Genomic DNA, 21,887 nt, shown 5'->3' with positions numbered 1-21,887 from the left:
ATGTAGAACATTAAGAATATTTTAAGTGAATCACAGGCCTGAATGTCATGAAGTTACACAACCACATCTCTTCACTACACGAAAAACTACATAACAATAATGATAATCATAATAATAATCAAAGACACTTTACAGGATTAGCAAAAAAACAGAAGGCAGCTTAAAACAAATAACTATATAATAACATATTTTCACAACACTAAAAACTATATAACAATACTTCTACTACTACTAAAAATAATAAGACACTTAACATGATTTAAAAAACAGAAGGCACACAAAAACAAATAACTGTGAATATGAAATACATCATAATCACACAGTTCTACAGTCTTAATACCCTTTAATTTACACTTTAAATGTTTATTTTTATTGCTCTATACACTAATTATCACAGAGTGTTTTTAATTCTTCCAGTATCTTAGTGTAAAAACTCTAATCCACGTGTATCTGGCGCTTTAAAGCTCCAGTAACTAAAGCTGAGAAATGTATGAGCGCATGAGAGAAAGATGTGGAAAAGCAGGGCGGTGTTTATCCCTCTGAGCCAATCACGAGCGAGGGATTGATGACAGACGGGGCTCGCAGCCAATCAGAGCAGAGATCTCAGTTTTTTCCCCCTGCAGCCTGAGTTGGGATAATGTTAAACACAGCTGTTTTTTTAATCGACTTCAGGACTCATGGAGACAACATCTGACTTTTAAGCCGAACTGATCGGTGAGGTTCTGGGTCCACAGCGGGGGTTGGTGAGCTCATGTCTGGGTCATGTTGTAAAAATGTCTCCTCCAGCAGCAGCAGCCTTGTTTTTAAACTTTAACCCCGGCGGCTCTGACGCGCAGGCGGAGGAGACCTGGTGGCGGCTCCGCGCACCAACTTCAGGGGGAGCATGAGGAGCAGCTCCGCGGGAGGAGTTCGTTGTGTGGAGGGGCTGCTCCGACCAGAAAACCCCGAGAGTCTCCTTGAATGAGGCGGCGTGTTCTCACCTCCTCCTCCTCCTCCTCCTCCTCCACCACCACCACCACCAGGCTGCAGGAAGAGGCTCCGAGGTCCCACCGGCGGAGGGGGACTCGGCGGAGCGACTCCAGACTTCCGCGCTGGAAGTAGGACAGTGGAGCGGACAGGCCCGCGGCTCGGGCCGCCTGCAGGGAAGCGAACTGCTGCTTCTTCAGCGGGGGGAACGACCAGTGAGAGTGAGTTCCAGTCTCGGTCCGTGACTCCAGAGAAAGTTGAGAAAAGAAGCCCAGAGTTTATGGCCACTTGAGTGCGCAATTACGCACGCCTACGTAGCCTGCACACGCGCTCCCTTTGTTGTGGAGCTGACTCTCAGCTGAAAGTGACATTTTGACTCCAGCTGTGGTCGATCCAGCTGCTGTCAAGGTGGGTGTATGAGGATGGTGGAGAGCCGCAGCTGTGTCCAGAGGGAGGGGGTGTACCGCTGGTTCTCCTCCCTCACCTCAGCCCAGAGAGCCGAGTTCCTGTGCGGGCTGCTGGACCTCTGCGTGCCCATCGAGCTGCGCTTCCTCGGCTCCTGCCTGGAGGACCTGGCCCGCAAGGACTACCACTCCCTCCGGGACGCGGAGATCAAGGCCAACAACCCCGCGGACCTGTCGGGCCTCACCAACATCACCGACGAGGTGGTGCGCAGCAAACTGCTCGTGTCCCTCGCCCTGCTCGGCTCGGACAACCGGGAGGCCGCGGGGGTCCTGTACCGGACGCTGACCCACACGGACACGGTGATTAATAACTATGGGCTGGCGCTGAACGACGGGAGAACCGAGGAGCAGTTTCTGCTGCTGTTCACCATGGCCTCCAACCACCCGGCCTTCAGCTTCCACCAGAAGCAGGTGCTGAGGCAGCAGCTCAGCCAGATCCAGGACATCCTGCAGGTGAGAGGGACTGATGCTCAGCAAGGGGTCACGTCAGGGGTCACCGGCTGACCTCACCTCTATTCAGTCTTTAACACTTGTTCTTCAAGTGAACAAATCCTCCTGTTTCAGATCCTTTAAAGCAGAGGTGCTCTGTTCATTTCCCAGATGGAACATATTCCAGGGACCTTGGAATGTCCCTTATAGGAATAATTTAACATATATAACAAGATTTTACTTCTACTTAGTTATGTGAAAGGTTACTCAAGAGAAATGTCTCAGAAGATATAAGACAAAACAATTTTTAATAAGCCAACACAGAATACCTATAAATTATGCTAAGTTTCATGGAAACTTTTCCTGGACCCCCAGGCAGTGTCGCACGGACCCCTGGACGACATGGAGCTGCCTTTGAGAACCGCTGCTTTAAAGAAATCATTTAATTGGAAATACTTGGAAACAAGTTTAAATTTTGAATCATAGATGTAGCTTCAATACACAGCACAGAGTATTAAAGGAAATTACCTGCCACCTCTTATGCAGATATAGACAAATAATAATAGTAATAACTTTATTTATAAATGGACGTTACAAAGATCTTCACAATGAGGACAAATAAAGAGAATAATAAAAGACGCCAAGGACGAGAACCAAGTAAATACAATGCCATTTAAAATCAAAGACAGCTAATGATATAATACTACATCATTTAAAAGTATTAGCAAAAAAAGCCAAGTAAAAAGTAAAAAAATAACATGTTCTGTATCATATGAGGAGTTTACTTCTACAAGAGAGTCAACATTCAGATGCTCTGACACAGAACTTGTGTTTAACAACGATGGATATGGATTTAAATGATCCTATTATCTATCAAAATCACTTCACCTGTACAGTATGTGGGAACCGGCTGTTTCAGGTGAGATGACAAACAAAATAGTCTACAAGTAAAAGTCCAATGACTGATTGAGAGAATGTGATGAACCACTGTCTGATCAAAGAGGCCATGAAGCAGATGAAGCTCTGACGACGTGTCACCAGCAGCAGGTCTCTGGTCCCTGGTGAGTTTTTCATCATCGCAGCAGGTGAAACACAAAACCTGCACAGGAAACTTGTTACAAACGAGTTTCACGTTCACACGTTCCACCAAAATTACAGGTGCGACTCAGTCAATGACAGACTGCATGTTAACACAACAGACCTCAGTCATGTGTTGGACCAGGAGGGAACAGAGTCAATTACACGTTTGTAGGAGAAAACTGAGGATGAGGAGCAGCTGAGGTCAGATTCAGATCACGTTGTGGTTATTGGACTCAACAAGAAGACAAAAGGATTAAGGGAAACTCTATATATTACTTGTTGTTTTATAATACTTACCTGTTGTATTTATAATAATAATAAATAGAAACTGTATTTCTATTGCGCCTTTCAAAACATACAATAAAATATAAGGTAGCAAATCATAGAAAAGCCAGATCCTACTCAGCAATGCAATAAATCAAATTAGATACAAGAACAGTATTAAAACAATAAAATCTAAATATTTTAATATATTCTACCCTTTTGGCAGCAGCTGTGACTTCAAGGCTCTCAAAGCGGAAGTAGAACAGCAGAACTCAGCCAATCAAATTACGTTCACGCAAATCTGGTCCTGTCTCACATCAAACATCAGGACGAGCCTGGAGCGAGGAGGCAGGGGATGGACCTGGTCTGTGTTCATCTTGGTTTGGAGTTTATTTCCTGTTTACTATTTATGGTTAGCTAGCACGGCACGTTAGCATGAAAGCCGGCTATGTTGTGTGTCACGAGCGGGAAACTGTCGTTGTCACTATGACGATCGTGTCAGCTCCAAGCGTCAGACACACCCACTCTCAATGTGTTGAGGAAAGACTTCGGATTTATCGTGATGAGGGGAAATTAATCACTAATACGTTTTAATCTTTAAGGAGACATATATTATCATATTCAGCTTCATAATGTTAATTAGTGTTATTGCTTGAAAAGGTCAACCTGCATCACTTTCCTCAAACTGCTAGCTCTGTCTCTTTAAGGCCCACCTCCTCATAAAGCCCAGTCTGCTCTGATTGGCCAGCTGGTCCACTCTGTTGTGATTGGTCATCCGCTTCCAGTCAGAATCATAATCAGAAATACTTTATTGATCCCAGGGGGAAATTGTGTTTGTCACAATCGGCCTCCAATCTGGCTTGACCTGGCTTCGTTAGGGGGCGTGTCAGAGTAGCTATGCAAACATCTCTAGGTGGCAGCCATATTTGTAGTCTCACTGCACCTGTTGGTTGTTGCAGGTGAGCAGTGGAGGCTCAGCAGAGGCTCAAGCTGTGGAACGAGCTGCTGCTGGTTACCATCAGCCACTTCACCACTATCACCCTCCCAGCACGTCCCTGCCTCTGGCCTCGCTGTCCCCCGCCGCACGCTCCCTGCCTGACGCCGGCGCCACCTACCTGCCTCGGTCCGCCTGCCGACCCTGCCTCATGCACTGCACCTGCGGGCACAGGGTAGGAAGCAACGCAACCAGAAATGTGTTCACGTGCATTAACTGTAGAGGAAGCTGCAGTTTCATTATCATCCGTGGCTGTGGTAGTTTTATCCTATTTGGTTTGAGGAGTTTGAGGTGAACTGGCTAAAAGGCAAACAAGGGAGAAACTCTGCCACTAAAATCTTTTAATGAGATAATTCATAAGTATTTTAATACATTTACGCAGAATAATTTAAAACTAAATGTAGATATGAAACATTTATTTTCTTATTTTACTGTTATTTATATGTCTACAAATTAAAAGACAAAATACAAACTCAGATAATGAACCAAATTTGAAGCAAAAGTTGCGTTATTAACATGCAGATTGTGGAATAACTCTAACACCATCATGTGGAAGCTAAATGGATTATTAAATTATTGCCGGACCTAAATGGATTTTTGGGGCTGATGCCAATAATGATATTAGGGATTAAAAGCTAAGTACATAGAAGTTGAATTTAGAATATAAACATAGATTAAAATTTTAATATAAATGCTCATCTTGCCTTGTTTTCATATTGGCAAACCCAAACCTGAGCTTGTGAGCATATATAGACAATACACAGTGTACAATACACAATCTACAGGGCTCATATACAAGTAAAACACAACAATATATTAAGTGCAGGATCACAAACAAACACAGATGTGTGTTCTTTGTTTCCATTTCTTAGATGTTTTGTTATTTGTACCAAATATCTTGACTTTTGACCAGAGTAATGACTCATCCTAAACTAGTTTGAACCGTCCATCTTTGTTTACTGACAAACCAAAACCTTATCATTTGATACATGTTCTGAAATGTGAAGATACGGCCTCAAATTCCACCTTTAAACAACAAAGACAGTGGTGAAACAGAAACTAACGACAGAGGAGGTCGAGACGGAAGCTGTAGTCAGACGTTGTCCCTCTGTCTGGACGTGTTTTGATAGAAGCTGGAGACGACAGGGAGGAGAGAGACGAGGGGATTTCCCAGTGATGCAGGGAAATGACTGGTCCATTAACCTCCTGTTACAGTAACATCTGGATTCATCCTGCACACGAGTTTGAAACAAGGATTATGAATCAGCACCGTAGGAAATCTGGAAGAGAAATAAAGTATTTATCAAAGAGAGACGAACAAAGTTAAAGAAACAAAACAGGGGCTATTTTGTTCCTGTCTCCCACAAAGACGTAGACACGCACACAGACACACAAACACACACACACACACAGACACACACACACACACACACACACACTTGGGTTCTCACACAGACGCAGGCCAGCACACTGTTTAAACATGTGTGTGCAGTGAAGGGAAAGTACCCAGCTCAGAGAGGAGCGTTTGTATTTAGTGTTTTGTTGCCCTTGGCTCCTGCTTAGTGCAGGTCAGCACATTTCTCTGTGCTGAAATCAACCCTCTGTGGTGTGTGTGTGTGTGCGCGTGTGTGTGTGTGTGTGTGTGCATGTGTGCGTGTGTGCGTGCGTGTGCGTGTGTGTGTCTCCAGTGAATCCCCAGGAAGTTATAAATGCTCGTACTCTCACTCTCACTGGCTCTCTCTCCTTCCCTCGGCGCTCTGAAGGGAATGACGGGGTTTCACTGTAAACCAGAGGAGTCACATACTGTGTGTTATCTACAGCAGAGCAGCCAGGACTCCTGTCACCTTCCATATATATATATATATATATATGAAACAAGATCTAAAGGCTGGATCAGCGTGTATCTTCTACAGTGAGCTTTATGTTAGCCTCAGTGCTGAGGCTGAAGGGAACAGGAGTCTACGAGTCTGTAGCAGGAGACCTTCACTTAAGTTTCACATAATTTGAAGAAGCATTAAAAACCTTCACTTAAGGCAAATCAATATTTTGATATTCTCATTAAAGGCAGAGTTTTTGTAGCATATTTGTTATAAGTCTTAAACTCCTCTTTACATCCTCATCGCAGTGAATCATCCATACTACAATGTTTTCATTTGAAGAAACTCATCAACTGTGCGACTGATACACGTCAACACTGGAGTTTTAGAGACGCTAACAGTTTGGAAACACTGCCGGTCCAGTTTCAGTCTGGACGAGCAGAAACGGAGATGTTTGGAAACAACACTCACGACCTCTTGCTGATTGGGTCTTTTCGATCAAGGCGTAACCTTCGCTGATTCGTCAGGCTCCCGTCACATGACCTGTCAGGACCCAAACCCTGAGTGCATTGAATGGAGCAGGCGTTTAAATGTTTGTGAGGACGATTGTACCATCTCAGAATTGTAACGTTCTGGCTTGAGGCGGCTCTAACACTATTGATTCACTATTTCTTTTACCTACTTCTCATACTATTTTAAACTCTACATCCAAAGCACAGTTTTCTATTTGACATCTTTTTCTTCAAACCAACTGCGGCTGTAAGATAAATGTAGTAGAATAAAAAGTGCAATATTTCCCTCTGAGCTATAGTAGCGTAGATGTATAAAGACCCATAAATACTCATTAAACTCCAGATCCCTCCAAACTGTATTTGAGTGCCGGGTTACTCTCACCACAGCCCATAAGACACATTTTAGTGCTGCTCCGCAACGCTGCAGCCAACGCTTCCCTTCAGGATTTGATCTTATTTTAACACAAAGCAGCTGGATGCCGAGTCGGTCCAGAGGGAAAAGCCTTGGTTTTCTCCAGCGAGATCGAGCAACAGACGATCAGTGGCACACACAATACACTGGCCACATCTGCAGGGCCTGTGCAGACCTGCATAATCACCCTATTATCTGAGGGCTTTATATATCCATAAAAAAACAATGCCAGTGTCAGAATTAACAGCAGAGTTGGGCTGATGTCTGAGGAGTTGCTGTTGGCACACACACTGGGTTTTATTGTTTTCAGTTGTTTTTAACTGTGGTGTAACTAAAAGTGACGTTCAGGGAGGTTCACATGTCCCAATATCTGGAATTTATCTTTTACTTTCTCTCCTCCTTGTTTCTTACTCATGATTTTCTTCCCACTGATTCAGGATTTTGTTTTGACGTAGCTGCTGCAGAGTTAAAAGCTCCTTCTCCTCAGGTGGAGTCGGCTCAGAGCACAGAGTTGTCAGGCTGTGAGAGTAACGTGCGGATGTGGCAGTAGCAGCAGCTTAATTGTTTTCAGATCCATGGCCTCATGCTGTGTGTGGGCGTGTGTGGGCGTGTGTGTGTGTGTGTGTGTGTGTGTGTGTGTGTGTGTGTGTGTGTGTGTGTGTGTGTGTGTGTGTTGTGTGTGTGTGTGTGTGTGTGTGTGTGTGTGTGTGTGTGTGTGTGTGTGTGTGTGCAAGGATTCTATGCAAGGAGATAGATACATATTGAAACCCCCAATATAGTTTTTATGTTTAATTCCAATACGGAAGTTTTCTTGGCAAAGTTTTTCCTGACAAACACAAATATGGGACGGAAATGTGTCCACATATCATCTGTATGTTTATAACACAATTTGTGTCATAGAGACAAATTGATGAGCCTTTAATATTACGTAAACATGGACTCTACAGATGTGTGTAGTTTGGTGCAGAGCCAGATAACACATCTGGATCTTGGGAAATTAAATGTGGCTTCTTGAGGGGACGGAGGTTTGCATTGAGCGACACTCTCGTTGTTTGGAGAAGTTAATAGTTGCAGTTTCCTGAACGAGGTGAGTTTGAAGATGTGGACTCAGGTCCTGTGATTTAAACTGTCATCTTGTTCTCCCTATAAAAGCTCCTCGAGGACGTTGCTATAAATAAAAGCGCGGCCTCTCGGCCCATGGTTAAATATTGGTTTTCTCTGCCGCCAGAGCCTTCTCCTCTCTGTGTTTTAGCACAGTGCCAGACCCCGGAGACGCCGTTGCTTAGTCTTCTAATTTGTTCAAGCAGTGACAGCACAGAGCTTAAGTGTTGCATTCATCTAAACAGTTGTCGAGCGTCGCCCTGTGTGTGTGTGTGTGTGTGTGGAACACAGGATCAACACTTTGGTTGAGAAGCGGGAAACGGTGTGGGACTAATTCTGCAGAAACATAATTTCCTGTTTGCTTCTTTGCATTTGACTCGTCTGTGAACAGAGACGGATTTCACATTGAACGATAAACATGACGCAATCCAATACTTCTGCCTTATTGCGCCATGAAGTGAAAGGTCTGTATTTATACAGCACGTTTTGTGATTCACCCATTTACACACACTGGATGTGGGGAGGCGGGGGATCGAACCACTAACAATCTGGTTATAGGAGAACCCGTTGTACCTCCTGAGCCACAGCCACCCCACTGTTATACCAAAATTACCATGGGTAACATGGGTAAAAAAGGCAATTGAGTCCTTTCCCATTGCCAGTACAGGAGTTTTACCTCTCTGTTTTTTTCTGGATGCATCATGTCTCTTCTGCAGAGACATTTGACCCGAGAGTGAACGCCGAGTGAATCCATTGCAGACCAAAGCCAGATGTCAGTGGTTGTTTGTGGGGTTTGTGGAAAAGTACCACACGTGCTCCAGTACACAAGCGAGCTGTAGTTAAGTCCCATGTCCTGTAGTCTGTGTAGTTCAGGTGCTGCTCTGTTAGTTCTGAGCTTCCCTCTCACCACTGTTCCTCAGAGCCAGAGCAGAGAGGCCGGCACTGCGTCAGGGTCGGGGGTCACCGTGGGACGAGGAGACCGAGCAGTCGGCCAAGAGCTCACCCCTCCTGTCCCAGACCTCCCTCCTCCTCCTCCTCCACCTCCACCACCTCCTCCTCCACCTCCTCCTCATCTCCCCCTCTCCCTACCTGCTGGACAAGGCCTGGACGCAGCAGCAACAAAGACCCACCAGGGGAAAGCAGGAAAAGGTAAAATACCGTAGAAGAACACACAAACATCCTGCACCCTTTCAAACACATATTAGTTTCTACAGTGCAAATAATCTTCACTGTGCTGTTGTGTTTTGTTGCTTTACACTCGCTCGCAGTGTGTTACTTGCTCACTGTGTGTATATATGGTTTCTCCCCCACCCTGCATCTGTGCGTGTCGGCATGAAGTGTGTGCGTGTTGTGCTATACAGCCGGTTAAGCCCAGTTAAACAAGATGTGGCATGTTGGCACATCTGAACACTACAACTAAGCTTAAAGAATGCTGCCCTAAGGCTGAGGTGTGTGTGTGTGTGTGTGTGTGTGTGTGTGTGTGTGTGTGTGTGTGTGTGTGTGTGTGTGTGTGTGTGTGTGTGTGTGTGTGTGTGTGTGTGTGTGTGTGTGTGTGTGTGTGTGTGTGTGTGTGTGTGTGTGTGTGTGTGTCCTCTTTAAGACTTTTTCCGGCATAAACACTGACCTTGTCAGGACCAGTCGACCTCATGGGGACCAAGGCCTGTTCTGTTTTTATATTCACCCCGATGACCTCGAATGGTGTTTGCTTATATTCATATTTTATAGTTTCTTATTTTTATATCTGTATATTTCCTTTGTTAATCTTTTAAACAGGCACGATTTTATTTGAGGAGGAAGTTTTCGTAATTTCGTGGTGCTGGCACAATGAATTTGTGTGTGTGTGTGTGTGTGTGTGCTCATAAATATGACCAACAAAAATACAGTCACACTTTCAATGATTTCTTTGTTTTCATGAAACCCCTCATGTAAGAAGTGTGTGATTAATATTAAAAATCCCTGAATGAGCCGGTGACCAGTCGGTGTCTCACAGCACAGTGTGTTGTTGCTGTGGCTCTGTGCTGCCGGCTGTAACACAATGCTCAGCTATCTCACCACGTCATGGTCACACTGCATAGCTGTCACCAGCATCCAACACAACACGCTACACGTATGTAACACATATGCAGTGTACACACACACTCTCACAGACATACACACGTTAAGTTGCCTCGACGTACTGTTTTCCCTCATGTGTTGGTTTTACAATGATAAGAGGTTAAGTGAGAGATATTTATCAATGTATAAAACCCTTATGAGATACCTGACACATATTGTTATATGCACACACTGCTGGACTTCATAAAGTGTGCGAGTGCATTTGTGGTTGTGTGTTTGTGTGTGTGTGTGTGTGTATAGCAGCCTAGATTACTGTGAATGGCAGGCGGCATTTTGAGACTTCCACAGCTGCTGCCCAACGGGCACACAGCAAGGTGGTGAGCGCTCTGTGTGTGTGTGTGTGTGTGTGTGTGTGTGTGTGTGTGTGTGTGTGTGTGTGTGTGTGTGTGTGTGGTGAGAGTAACTCCTCTCTCTCTTTTTATTCGTCTCCTCCTCCTCCTCCTCCTCCTCCTCATGTCTCCTCCTCCCCTGCCCCTGTCCCTTCACGCCTCATGTGGTTTCAAATAGAGAGTTGTGGAGTTTAATGTCTAAATCGAAAACCTGTAGGCCTTCTGCTCACAGACACACACACACACACACACACACACACACACACACACACACACACACACACACACACACACACACACACACACACACACACACACACACACACACACCTCTTTCACATTCCCACCATTCCAGCTCACTTTCTATCTAATGAAATGGGTCTAATGGTGCAGCTCTAATGTTATTGCCATAGCCAACATAAGCATTAGCAGCTGTTTACATACGTCATTCCTTTACTCACCAGGAGGTGTCTCCAGAGGTGCAAGGCTTTCAAATCGCTTCTTTCTCGTCGACCTAATTCCTTTCCGGGTCAATTAAGTCGACTTCCTGCTCTCGGAAGCTACGTTCAGTGGCAGACAAAAAAACGTACTTGTAGCACTTTTAAAGCCTAAAAGTCTCGACGCAGTTTGCTAAACTTAATTGGAGGGAGTGAAGTTGTGAAGTTTAATCGTCTGTGAAACGACCTGCTCTTCTTTCAGTGGTGATTGAGAGGCTGGCGCTGAGAGGAGTGACGCACACGTCTGAAGACTCCAGGGAATATGTGTTCGAGGTGAGTGCAGTGAGAGCTACACCTGTTAATATCCACACACACTTCATCATGTTTAACCTTTCCCTCTTCCTCCTCTTCATCACCTCCCTCCTCTCCTCTCTCCTCTCTCCTCCCTCCTCTCCTCTCTCCTCTCTCCTCCTGCAGGTGAGCTGGTCAGATGGTTTCGTGTTGTCCGTTGTCCGATCCCATCAGGAGGTGACGGAGCTGTTGTCCCAGGTCAGGACCATGGAGTCACACTTTCCTTGATAGAAACAGTTTCATGCTACACTCAATTTTAGCTACTTCATCTTTATGGTCTTGGGGAAATTGTATAATTTTGATTTACCAAGTCTTCACTACCGTTTATTCTACAGATTGAAATGTCTATTGACAGGTCATTCTATGAATTAACAAATAAATAAGTAATTTGTTCCCTGATGTAAGTATGGTAATAAGACATTGGTACTTGGCTTATTATTAATTTGTAATATCTTGAGAAAGTTTTGGGGGGTGTATAGCTCGGTATCGTCCGTATTGAAACACAAAATGTTTAGTTTAGCATTAAATGTGTTTATTCTCTTTAAGCTGTCTCAGGCGTTTCCTGAGGAAGGAGTGGAGAAGTTCCTCCCTCAGTCCACAGAGCCAGATCCCAGGTCAGACTCATAACTTTACCTGTTTATTTCATCTCATTGAAAAGTGATGTTTCTCTGATGTGTTGGAGCTCAGCTAAATATGTCCAGTTGATGAACAATGACCCCTTCATACTTTTTGTTATGGGGAAAACACACAGCTTTGCTTTGGGTTAACTGCTAATGAGCAAATGTAAGAATGCAAACAGTCTGAACTAAGATATAAACATGGAGAAAGTTGCACCTGCATAACATCAATAGTTGATTTTTGATGTGTGAATGTGAAAATAATTTTACAAACACCTTCCAAAGTGCAGATTTTAAATAACTCCATGATGCAGCTTCACATTCTCTCTGCCTGTAGTTTTTAAAGCTGTGTGTCTTTTTGTGACCTCCCTGTGTCAGTCTGACCCCCTGCTGACCTGTCTCTCTCTCTCTCTCTCTCTCTCTCTCTCTCTCTCTCTCTCTCTCTCTCTCTCTCTCTCTCACTCTCTCTCTCTCTCTCTCTCTCTCTCTCTCTCTCTCCCTCCCTCTCTCTCTCTCTCTCTCTCTCTCTCTCTCTCTCTCTCTCTCTCTCTCTCTCTCTCTCTCTCTCTCTCTCTCTCCACACCCAGGTGTCTGACAGCGCTGCCCGGCCACGTCCTCCAGCACCACAGCGTCCAGCTGTTCTTCACCTCCACCAGGCCTCTCTCACCCAACTGTCCTTCCTCCCTCTCTTCCTCCTTCCCCCCTTTACCTTCCTCCCCTCCCACGGCTCCCGTTCCGACCTGCCCGTTCACCTCCAGCTCCAGTACGTCTCTATTTTTTTTTTATATAGTCCATGAATCAATCCTTTCATCTGGATTTTATTTTCTGCTTCTTGAAAAAAGAAATATCGAACCGTGGTTCGGATCGTTTGCTCTGTGAAAACACTTTTTTAGATAGTTCAGAATTTTGGACCAATTTCAAGTTGGAAGTTGAGACAGCATTGATGCAACTCGCAGGATTTCTGCAGGCTTCACCTTCGAGGATATGTTTGAAGTAAGAAAATGATCATTTGGTGCATTTGAACTAGTGTGGAGTTCTACGCCTAAAGATTGTGATGCTGCTAGTAATATCATAATGATGGTACAAGTGTCAGTTCGGCCATTTTGGGATGGATGTAGCGTTCAAACCAATCACTGTCAAGTATAGGTGGACGTAGCTCATGTAGGTGATGATGACAGGATACAAAGTCTTTAGTCTAATCACTGAATTGCAATGTGAGACCAAAACTAACGGAACAAACGTTAAACAGCCTTAACGACTCAAAGTGTTTTACACTACAAGTCACATTCAGGGCCAAGTTAGGGTTCAGTGTCTCGTCCGCGACCCTCGACATTCAGACCGGAGGAGCCGGGGGAATCGAACCATCCATCCTCTAGTTAGCGAACGGCCGCTGAGGTCACGAGCGTGAGGCGGCAGAGTCTGCAAAGCCGGCAAGACTTTATCGAGGGCATAAAACAGGAGATCCCTATTCTTAGACGCAGGGAGGGAAGGCGCTAGGAGGGGACAGGGAGAGATGAAAGATTTCATGTCTGGGTTCTGAGGAGGGTGATGAGAGAAGAGGGGTGAGGGAATGATGGGGGGAGTCTGAGTCCTGGTTGGTGGGAGAGTGAAGGGGTGAGAGAGGTGAGACCACAGGCAGGATTTTCAGTTTGTGTTTTGGAGGTGGCGGAGGGAGCGGACGGGGTCTATTTTAGTCTGGTGCGGGAATTCAGCGTGGCATGTTTGTGTTGGGAAGCCCAGAGTGTGTGTGTGTGTGTGTGTGTGTGTGTGTGTGTGTGTGTGTGTGTGTGTGTGTGTGTGTGTCTTGTCTGTGTTCTTGATTCTACGAGTGTGACTTCATCCTTGGAGAGTATTTATAGCCGATGGTACAGTGTGTTTCTGTGTGTACTTGTACTTTTTGTACATGTTCAGTCCTCTTGGTGTGTGACCTTTGACCTCTACTCTGATATATGGGTGTTATAGTTTGTTTATCAGCAGGATTTAGCAAAAAGTACTGAACAGATTTCAACACAGAACTTGGTAGAAGGATGTGACTCTGGCCAAAAAAAGCTCCGGACAAACGGGAGGATTTCCTTCTCTCACTTGAACGTGGGGAGAAAGGGCAGATTTTTCCCAGGGAATAAATTCATGGATCTCGATGGAACAAAATCAGGCATATTTAGAGAAGTGATATTAATTATAGTTGGTTACTGTGCATTAAATGTAAGGATGCACTGTAAATACACTCAGGCTGTAAGATGATATATTGCAGCTGTTATTTATTTTGATGATGATGATGATGAAGGTGATTTGTTGTCCTCACAGATCTGGGCTGTGCGCTTCAGTACAGAGGAGCCAACAGGTGAGATTCTTCTTCTCCATCTGCTTCACGTCACCCTTCGTCTTCATCGTGTCTCGTCTAATCTCCTCTCCTCTCTCAGGGCGGTATGCCGAGTGGCCAGCGTCCAGCCCGTGGTCAGCAGCCACAGCTCCGTCCTGACCCGCTCCGCTCCTCACCTCTCCTCCCTGCCACCTCCTCTCCCTCCCTCCATTCCCCTCCCCCAGCACTCCCCGCAGCTGTCCTCCCTCCCTCCCGCTCTGCCGCCGCTGCCCAGCCAGCGCTCCATGGCGTGCGGTGGCGGCGATAACTCCCCCCAGCCGAACCCCCAACACTCGTCGCACTTGTTCCCTCAACACTCCCAACACCACCTCCTCCCCCAAACCGGCGCTCAGCCTCAGTCCCTCCACCAGCCGGCGTCCCACTCACATTCCCAGTCCCTTCCATACTTGCCGTCCCGTTCCCTGTCCCACGCCCAGCCACCGCCGCCGCCTCAGCCCAGCACCGCGGAGCAGAACGGCATCCTGGACTGGCTCCGCAAGCTGCGGCTCCATAAGTACTACCCCGTGTTCAAACAGCTCACCATGGAGGAGGTGGGCCGGCGCCACATTCTGTCATTTGTTTATACGGGACGTCTTTGAGTGGAACACACTTGTTTTCCTGTTTCTACTCGTCCTGATTGGGTTTTCCTGTGTAACCCTCAGTTCTTAGCGCTGACAGAGGAGGATTTGAACAAGTACGACTTGACCCAGGGAGCGAAGAAGAAACTCAAGACGCAGCTGGAGCTTCAAAAGTCAGTGGAGTAAAACACACAAAACGTTATCATTACACTTCTATTCAACCTTCCTTCTCTGAATCTGCTTCAATACTGCAGTTTTAACCAGTTTTCATGTCTTAGTCTTAACCAGTGGGACTGAACAACAAGCGATATGACTCATGATTAGGAATTTTTATATTAAATTTTCAAATGATGTGATTTTCATACCAAACGAGCATGTTTCCTTAAATCTGTTGGATTTGATTTGTAGGCTGAGGGCGTATCTTTGGCACAGCAATGATTCATTTATTCAATAAAAGTTTTATTATTGCTTTGAAAGGTAGAGTATGTTCATCGAATACAAATATTTTTAGAATCATTTTTCTGGAAGTTCAAGACCAAAACCAGTCACACAACTTTTTCTTTTGCTCACTATGTTCAGAGTTTATATTCCCTGGATTCAAACTCTACTGAGAATGAAACATGACAGGGTTTGACCTGGAAGTGAAGCGTCATCCTGTCAGACGTTAAAGTTTCTGTGTCTCTCTGAAGAGCGTCTTCCAGGACTGGATCCTCACACATCCTCTCACATTCTCACGATCTCTGAATCCTCCAGAACATCTGGAGAAAATCAGCAGAGCAGGAAAAGAAATTACTCCTAAAGTCTTTCTGCACTTGACAATCAAACAATTACAGATGCATATAAGTCTCTTCAGTCTCTTTAGTTCAGTGGGGATATTGATATGAGCTCCTCTTACAGAGTAGACGTGTGCGTCGGTGAAGTTGGCAGACGCTGCGTCTTATTAACGATTAACAGACGCACTGATCGGCTGCTGATTTCCACATTAAACACGGAGCAGTAACGGTTCAGTCAGTGTCAATGGTTAACAGGCTGTGGGTGGACTGGAGAGATAACGTGTGCTGACCAGGAGATAACCAACAGAATTACATGCAAAACACAAAAACACAGAAGGGCAGGCGTCAATGTGTCTCCACGCTCCGTCTCTCCTAATTACACACACACACACACACACACACACACACACACACACACACACACACACACACCTACACACCTCACGTGAACCTGCTCTCGTTATCTCTTGATCTTGTTTCCATTCCCACCATCAACAGGTCTCCAATAGGCAGCTTTGTGTGTGTGTGCGCGCGCGTGTGTGTGTGTGTGAAAGTGGAAAGTGGAAAGTGGAAAGTGGAAAGTTCCTGCAGTGGTTTTTACGGTGGCAGAGCTCAACGCACTGCAAATTAAGAAAACACACAGGCAAGTAGATAAAAACACGTGAAAGTTGAGAAAACAACTTTCATCAATTGGACGACACACACACACGCTGCAAAAAGTCACAACACAAATAAAGAGACGTGCTGCAAATTGCGAAATCGGAAATGTTTCCAGGGGAACCGAAAAAAGTCATGAACCTGCTGTGGGTCAATTCTTTGTGAAGTTGCATCACCGCTGACGAGGAGCAGACTTCACACACCTCACAAAACATTGGACTACATGCGTTGTGACTTTTTGCAGCGTGTGTGTCTTTAAATTGATTAAGTTGTTTTCTTAGTTTACACGTGTTTTCTTACTTGTTGTGTGTTGAGCTCTCTCGGCCACCGTAGGTTTTCCATTTGCAGATGTTTGCAGACAAGCTGCTGAAGCTGAAGAGTGGACAGTGTCTCCCCCTGGTGGTTACTAAAGGACACTTATGTGCATGTGTGTGTGTGTGTGTGTCCTCAGCAGGGAGATGAAAATGGAGAAGCGTTCCTGCAGCGGCATCGCCAGGGTGACGCCCTCCAGTCACATGGGACCCTCAACACACATCTCCACCTCAGGTACACAGGCCAGATTGTCTCAGATCAAATATCAGACTGAATCTTTCTACCAGCCACATGGCATCATGGGTAATGGAGGCCAGAAACCAGCAACAGGGACCCAAAATAAAGTAGAGATGTGCCTTTGAGCAAGGCACTAAACCCCTCATCTCATGTGTCCAGTTGTGTGAGACTCAGCTGCTCCTGGTGTTAAAGTTTGGGTTTGTTTTTGAAATGTTGTCCAGGAGAGCTGCGTGTGGAGGTGGACGCTGCGTCGCACCACCACCCCGTCTCCACGGACAGCAGCTCGTCCTCGGGCTACTCCAGCTCCTCCTGCTCCCCTCGGACGGCGCACTGCTGCGACTCCTCCTTCGACAGGAGCAGGGACATTCACAGGCGTAAGTTCTCTAACGGGACTGTTGAACTGGGAAGTGTCTGGACTTTAGCTCATGTCCAAAAGCAGCTATGGAGTAATAAAGCTATTAAAAATGTTCACAGCAAAAACATGACAATTCTATTTTAAAATGTTTCTTCTAATCCATGTTTCAGGAGTGTCGGGTCCAGACGCAGGGGGAGGAGCCCCGGAGAAGGACCGGTCCTGCCTCTTCCTCCTGAACTCCAGCTGCCCCTCAGGCTCCAGTCGTCCCACGGCCCAGGTCCTTCCCGTCCAGACTGATCCAGCTCCTCCCCACCCTCCCTCCTGCTCCTCCCACCTCCCCTTCGGCCTCCCACAGTCTCCCTACCACCCGCAGGCCAGCTACCCGCAGACCCTTCTCTGCCCGGTCTCAAACACGGCACGTATCCTGACCTCCCCACGCAAGCCCCGACCCCCTCCGCTGTGCACGGAGGACAGGATGAAGCCGCTGGGCTCGGGTCTGCCAGCGGCGGCTTCGGGGTTCAGTCCGGGGCTCGGGGGGGGGGTGAGGCTGGAGAACCTGTTCCCCGGGCTGAACGTGGACGGCTCGTCTTCGCTCCAGGACGCGGCGGTTTGTCGCAGCCTGGCGGGAGGCGTCGTGGGTCTGATGGTCGAAACCAGCTCCGCTCTGACCTCCACCTCCAACAGCCTCCACCACGTCTCCCACCCCCCTCTCCACTTCCACCTGTCATCCTCCTCATCCCCCTCTCCATCTGGATACTACTCCTATCCTCCTTCTTCCTCTTCTTCCTCTTTCTCTTCTTACTCCACCTCCTCCTGTCCCTCCACAAAGACCGGCTCACTATCTGGGAGTTTGGGTGGTGGCTTTGTTTCCATGGCCACCAGCAGTGTTCCTGTGGCCGCGGTACCCGGCAACACGTACTACGCTGCCCAGCCGACCTCCAGTCCCTCCCCTTCGCCGTCCTCTGCCTCCTCATTGGATCAAAATTCAGGTCACACCCCTTCCGTGTGCGTTTGCAGCTCCTGCGGTTGTCGGGGGAACTGCGGCGCCTACGGAGCGTTGCCCGGATACGCTGCGGCCGGCTACCTGCAGCCCTTCTCGGCCGGCCCGTCCCTCTTCACCCTGGGTCCTCTGCTCCACCTCAGCCCCCTGTTGGCCTCGCCCGGCGCCACCGGCTCCACGCCCTTCTCCTACCCGATGATGATGCCTCCGCCCCTCTACCGCCACAGCCCTGTGTCACATGACCAGCAGCAGGGCTTTGGCTTCTACCAGCCCCACGGCATCATGGGAAACGGAGGCCAGAAGCGGGCGGCAGGGAGCCTGTCGTGTTATAACTGTGGTGCTAATGGACACAGAGCAGAGGACTGCAAACAGCCGCCCATGGATTCAGTGCAGCAAGGTGAGTCTGCAGGGAGCAACTTTATCTACTGTTTATCAATATCATCAATAGATATAACTAATAAATTATTACTCAATTCAATTGCAAAGAAAAGACGCATTAAACAACCGGATAATTCCATTTAGCAAATTATAATTGTATTCACTTTTTCTGTCTTTAAATAGAATCGTATAAAAACACATTCTGCTTTGTTTTGTTTTTCTTAACACAAACTTGAAACTTTTAATTTGGCTCAATATTAATTTCTCTTCTACAGTTTTCAATTTGTGATTTAATTTCAAGGCTCCTTTTACTTAAGTTAACTTTTTAGATGATTTTTTACCTTCATCAAGGAGCTTATGTTTTCACCACGTCCATTTGTATGTTGGTTTATTCACTTTCTTTAAAATTATGAGATTTCACTGATTTCTCTGAGAATAATTCACGGATCTCGATGAAAGAAATCAGGCAAATCAAGGCGACTGGTTTCTATGAGTGTGTGTAATTTGGTGCAGTTTGATTTAATGTCTGTTTCTAAACCGGCTTTAACAGCAGATGTTTAAATGAAACTGAAACATTATCGTCCGATGCAAAGCTTCACCGCAGCCCCTGAGTTTCTCTGCCGTGTTTCACAGGGACGTTTCGTCTGAAGTACACCCCCCGCTCTGACAGTAAGGACTCGGGGGACTAACCAGCAGCTGGGATCTGAACCGTCGTCCTCCCGACACAACTGTACCTCGTGTTCCTGCTGAGGCAGAGCAAAAGGGACGTGCACACGGACGGCCTGCGTCCGGGAGCAGCGAGGCAGCGCCAGCCTGTTCACAGACTGACAGCAGAGACCTCTTTTATCCTTTTGAATTCTTCTGCAGCAGATAAGAGAGACGAGACCGGGATGGAGCCTTTGTGATCGGATTACTTCTCCTCCCTCCTCAGATCTCCTCAGATACAAAGGTCCCAAGGAGAGGTGGGATTTGTAAACTCTGCCACGCTTCATTTAAAGGCTCATCTCTGACCTAACTCCTCCACAGAGGAAGCAGACAATCAGACACGTTACCTGTAGCGAGGCTTCACCAGAGAGAGTCTCAGCTTAATCACTGAGCGTCTGTGGCTCACAAAGCAAAGGCACAAGCACGGCAGCTTCCTGATGACGTCCTGCAAACACAGTCAACTCATTTCAACTGGTTCTAAATCACAAAACTCGTATTCTTGTCTAGTGACAGACTGGATACTGTGGATATCTACGGGTGACGTGCCTCTGGTGCAACTCAGCTTTAAAACCTGGATTCTTCTGTCCGTCGTATGATCGGGTTTGATTCCCCTGAATTATTCATAGTCGTTCAGAGCTGTGTCCCACTGCCACACTACACACTAATTATATGATGTAGTGTATTCTACTTTTCCCAGTTATATGAGAAGTCAATATACATAACTGTTTTAAATGGTAAATGGCCTGTATTTATATAGATCTTTAATAGTCTTGATCACCACTCACAGTGCTTTACAGTACAGTTTATTGCCCTTCACACATTCACACACACACACATTCATATTGTGCATCTATGGGCAGCACTTTATCTATGAGGGGTGATTCCAGGTTCAGTGTCCCCCCCCCCCTCGGCCACAGTAGAAGATGCAAAACGTGCAAAAGACGATCAAACTGCCACTTTAAAACGTCACTGTCCATTTCACTTTATAGAAGCAGCTAAATTGTGTTATTAATTTAAATTTTCTGCAGGTTATTTACAGCATCAAAGACAAATGAAAACTAGAAAACGAGATTCCTAGATTAACAGTGAGGCCTGAGACGTTGTATATTTATATAGGAAAAAAATCTCAGTGATTCCAAAGATGTCGTTCTCAAACCCTTATGACAAAGAAATGTACATTGAGGCTTGATATTTTACAGTTTAACCAAAAACACACAAAAAAAGCAAATATATAGAACTAGAAGCAAGAAAATAAACATTTTTATGTCCAAACTAAATATTTTCTGCATCGTTTACATATCGCAAACACAAACACAGACACAGACACAGACACAGATATCTGTCCTGGGACACGGTGTAAACGTCCGTGTGGAAGCTGAGGATCACAGAGCTGCACCTTCTCGTCCATGTTTCTCCTTCAGCTGAACCGATCACGTGTGGACGATCTTCTCTTCGCTACCTCTCCTCTGCTCTCCTGTTTCTAACTGAACACTTTCAGTCGGCATCAGCATCTCCAGTTTACACCAGTGTGCCTGTTGCATTTCAAGGTGGAGAGAAACATTTCAAAAGTGCCAATTTTTCTTCCAGCTGAGCTGAGCTGACGTTCATCCTCAACTCGCTCTCTCGCTCCAGACGTGATGGAGCTGCGTCTTTTTTTTGTAATTAATATGTACAGTCTTCGCGTCAGATTACAACCAGGAGTGGTTGTTTAAAAAGGTCTCACAGCGAGTTGAAGTGTGGGGCTGTGAGTGAGTCGCTGGGCAGGACCCGGAGTTTTACAGACACGAGGACAGCTGGTCCTTCAGATGAATCTAAATCCGTTCCCCTGGAGCCGCACGGGACGTTTATTTAAAAGAGTAAATAGTGAACAATCGGTTTGTGTGTAACTTGGACAATGTGCTTTTGTATTGTGTCGTCGGGTTCTGACTCAGAACGAACCGTTACGTCTATTTAAATTTCAACTGTGCCACGTTTGTCACTAGTCACATAGAAAGAGAAAAGTGCCTTTAAACTTTAGTATTGTTACTTTTTGTACCAAAGAAAAACTTTTTTACAAAAGAGCTCCGGCATTTCTCCACTTCTCAGTGAAGCTGCAGCGTGTTGCTTCATCTTTAGTTAAACGTGCTTTTGAAATGTTTGTGCCAAGTTTATAAAAATCATGTTTGTTTGTTGGACAGATTTTTTTTTTTATTGTTTTGTGTGTTTTACAACTTTATCTGAAGTTTGAGGGAAAAAAACATTTGAATAATAAAAAGATGCCAGTTTCTGCCTTTCATCACATCGTCCATGTTGTTTATTTATTCACTTTATGGACATTTTCGTCCATTTTAAGAATTAAAGTAAACATACAACTGTTTCTGCTGATATGTCCACTGTGAAAATGTGTGTGAACTATCTAGATCCCCATCCACTTTAGTTACAGATCTACTCTTGTATTATGTGTTGTCAGTGTCTGTCTGCATGTAAATCTGAATAATTCTTTATAATAGATCAGTTTAATAACTTTATTTAATTTTAAAGTTTGAATCTATCAACATTTAACTTCTGGAATTGATTGGAAAGTCTCTTCTCAGTGACTCTGACCTGGAAGGTTCCATATGACTAATGTGCTAACTGGATTCCTGAGCAGGATTGTTGTGACTGTT

At 45.7% G+C, this 21,887-nt stretch overlaps 2 protein-coding genes across 4 annotated transcripts in view; one reads left to right on the top strand and one right to left on the bottom strand.

Moving 5' to 3' along the window:
- The first annotated feature begins 647 nt into the window (after nt 1–647).
- zcchc14 (zinc finger, CCHC domain containing 14) lies at nt 648–21,520 on the top strand. 3 transcript variants are annotated; one of them, XM_035157963.2, is made up of 14 exons: nt 648–1,883; nt 4,163–4,372; nt 8,960–9,188; nt 11,183–11,253; nt 11,398–11,469; nt 11,818–11,885; nt 12,476–12,651; nt 14,193–14,229; nt 14,309–14,798; nt 14,910–14,998; nt 16,710–16,801; nt 17,026–17,178; nt 17,330–18,556; nt 19,171–21,520. In XM_035157963.2, exons 1-14 carry the CDS (start codon nt 1,383–1,385, stop codon nt 19,224–19,226), a joined length of 3,471 nt encoding a protein of 1,156 aa, XP_035013854.2. In that variant the 5' UTR covers nt 648–1,382; the 3' UTR covers nt 19,227–21,520. The 3 variants fall into 3 exon arrangements, with proteins under 3 accessions (XP_035013854.2, XP_035013853.2, XP_035013855.2); XM_035157962.2 differs by having other exon boundaries at nt 16,707–16,801; XM_035157964.2 differs by lacking the exon at nt 4,163–4,372 and having other exon boundaries at nt 16,707–16,801.
- The window catches only part of det1 (DET1 partner of COP1 E3 ubiquitin ligase), a 29,156-nt gene continuing 23,257 nt past the window's right edge, over nt 15,989–21,887 (bottom strand). Inside the window, exon 10 of the mRNA XM_047340076.1 lies at nt 15,989–16,030. The gene's annotated coding sequence lies outside the window, so the exon portion shown is untranslated. The remainder of the gene's footprint in view (nt 16,031–21,887) is intronic.

Source organism: Hippoglossus stenolepis, chromosome 5 (assembly GCF_022539355.2).
Source record: "Hippoglossus stenolepis isolate QCI-W04-F060 chromosome 5, HSTE1.2, whole genome shotgun sequence".
NCBI classification, from domain to species: Eukaryota; Metazoa; Chordata; class Actinopteri; order Pleuronectiformes; family Pleuronectidae; genus Hippoglossus; species Hippoglossus stenolepis.
Note: the sequence above shows the minus strand (reverse complement) of the source record. Positions and strands in the feature narration are given on the sequence as shown.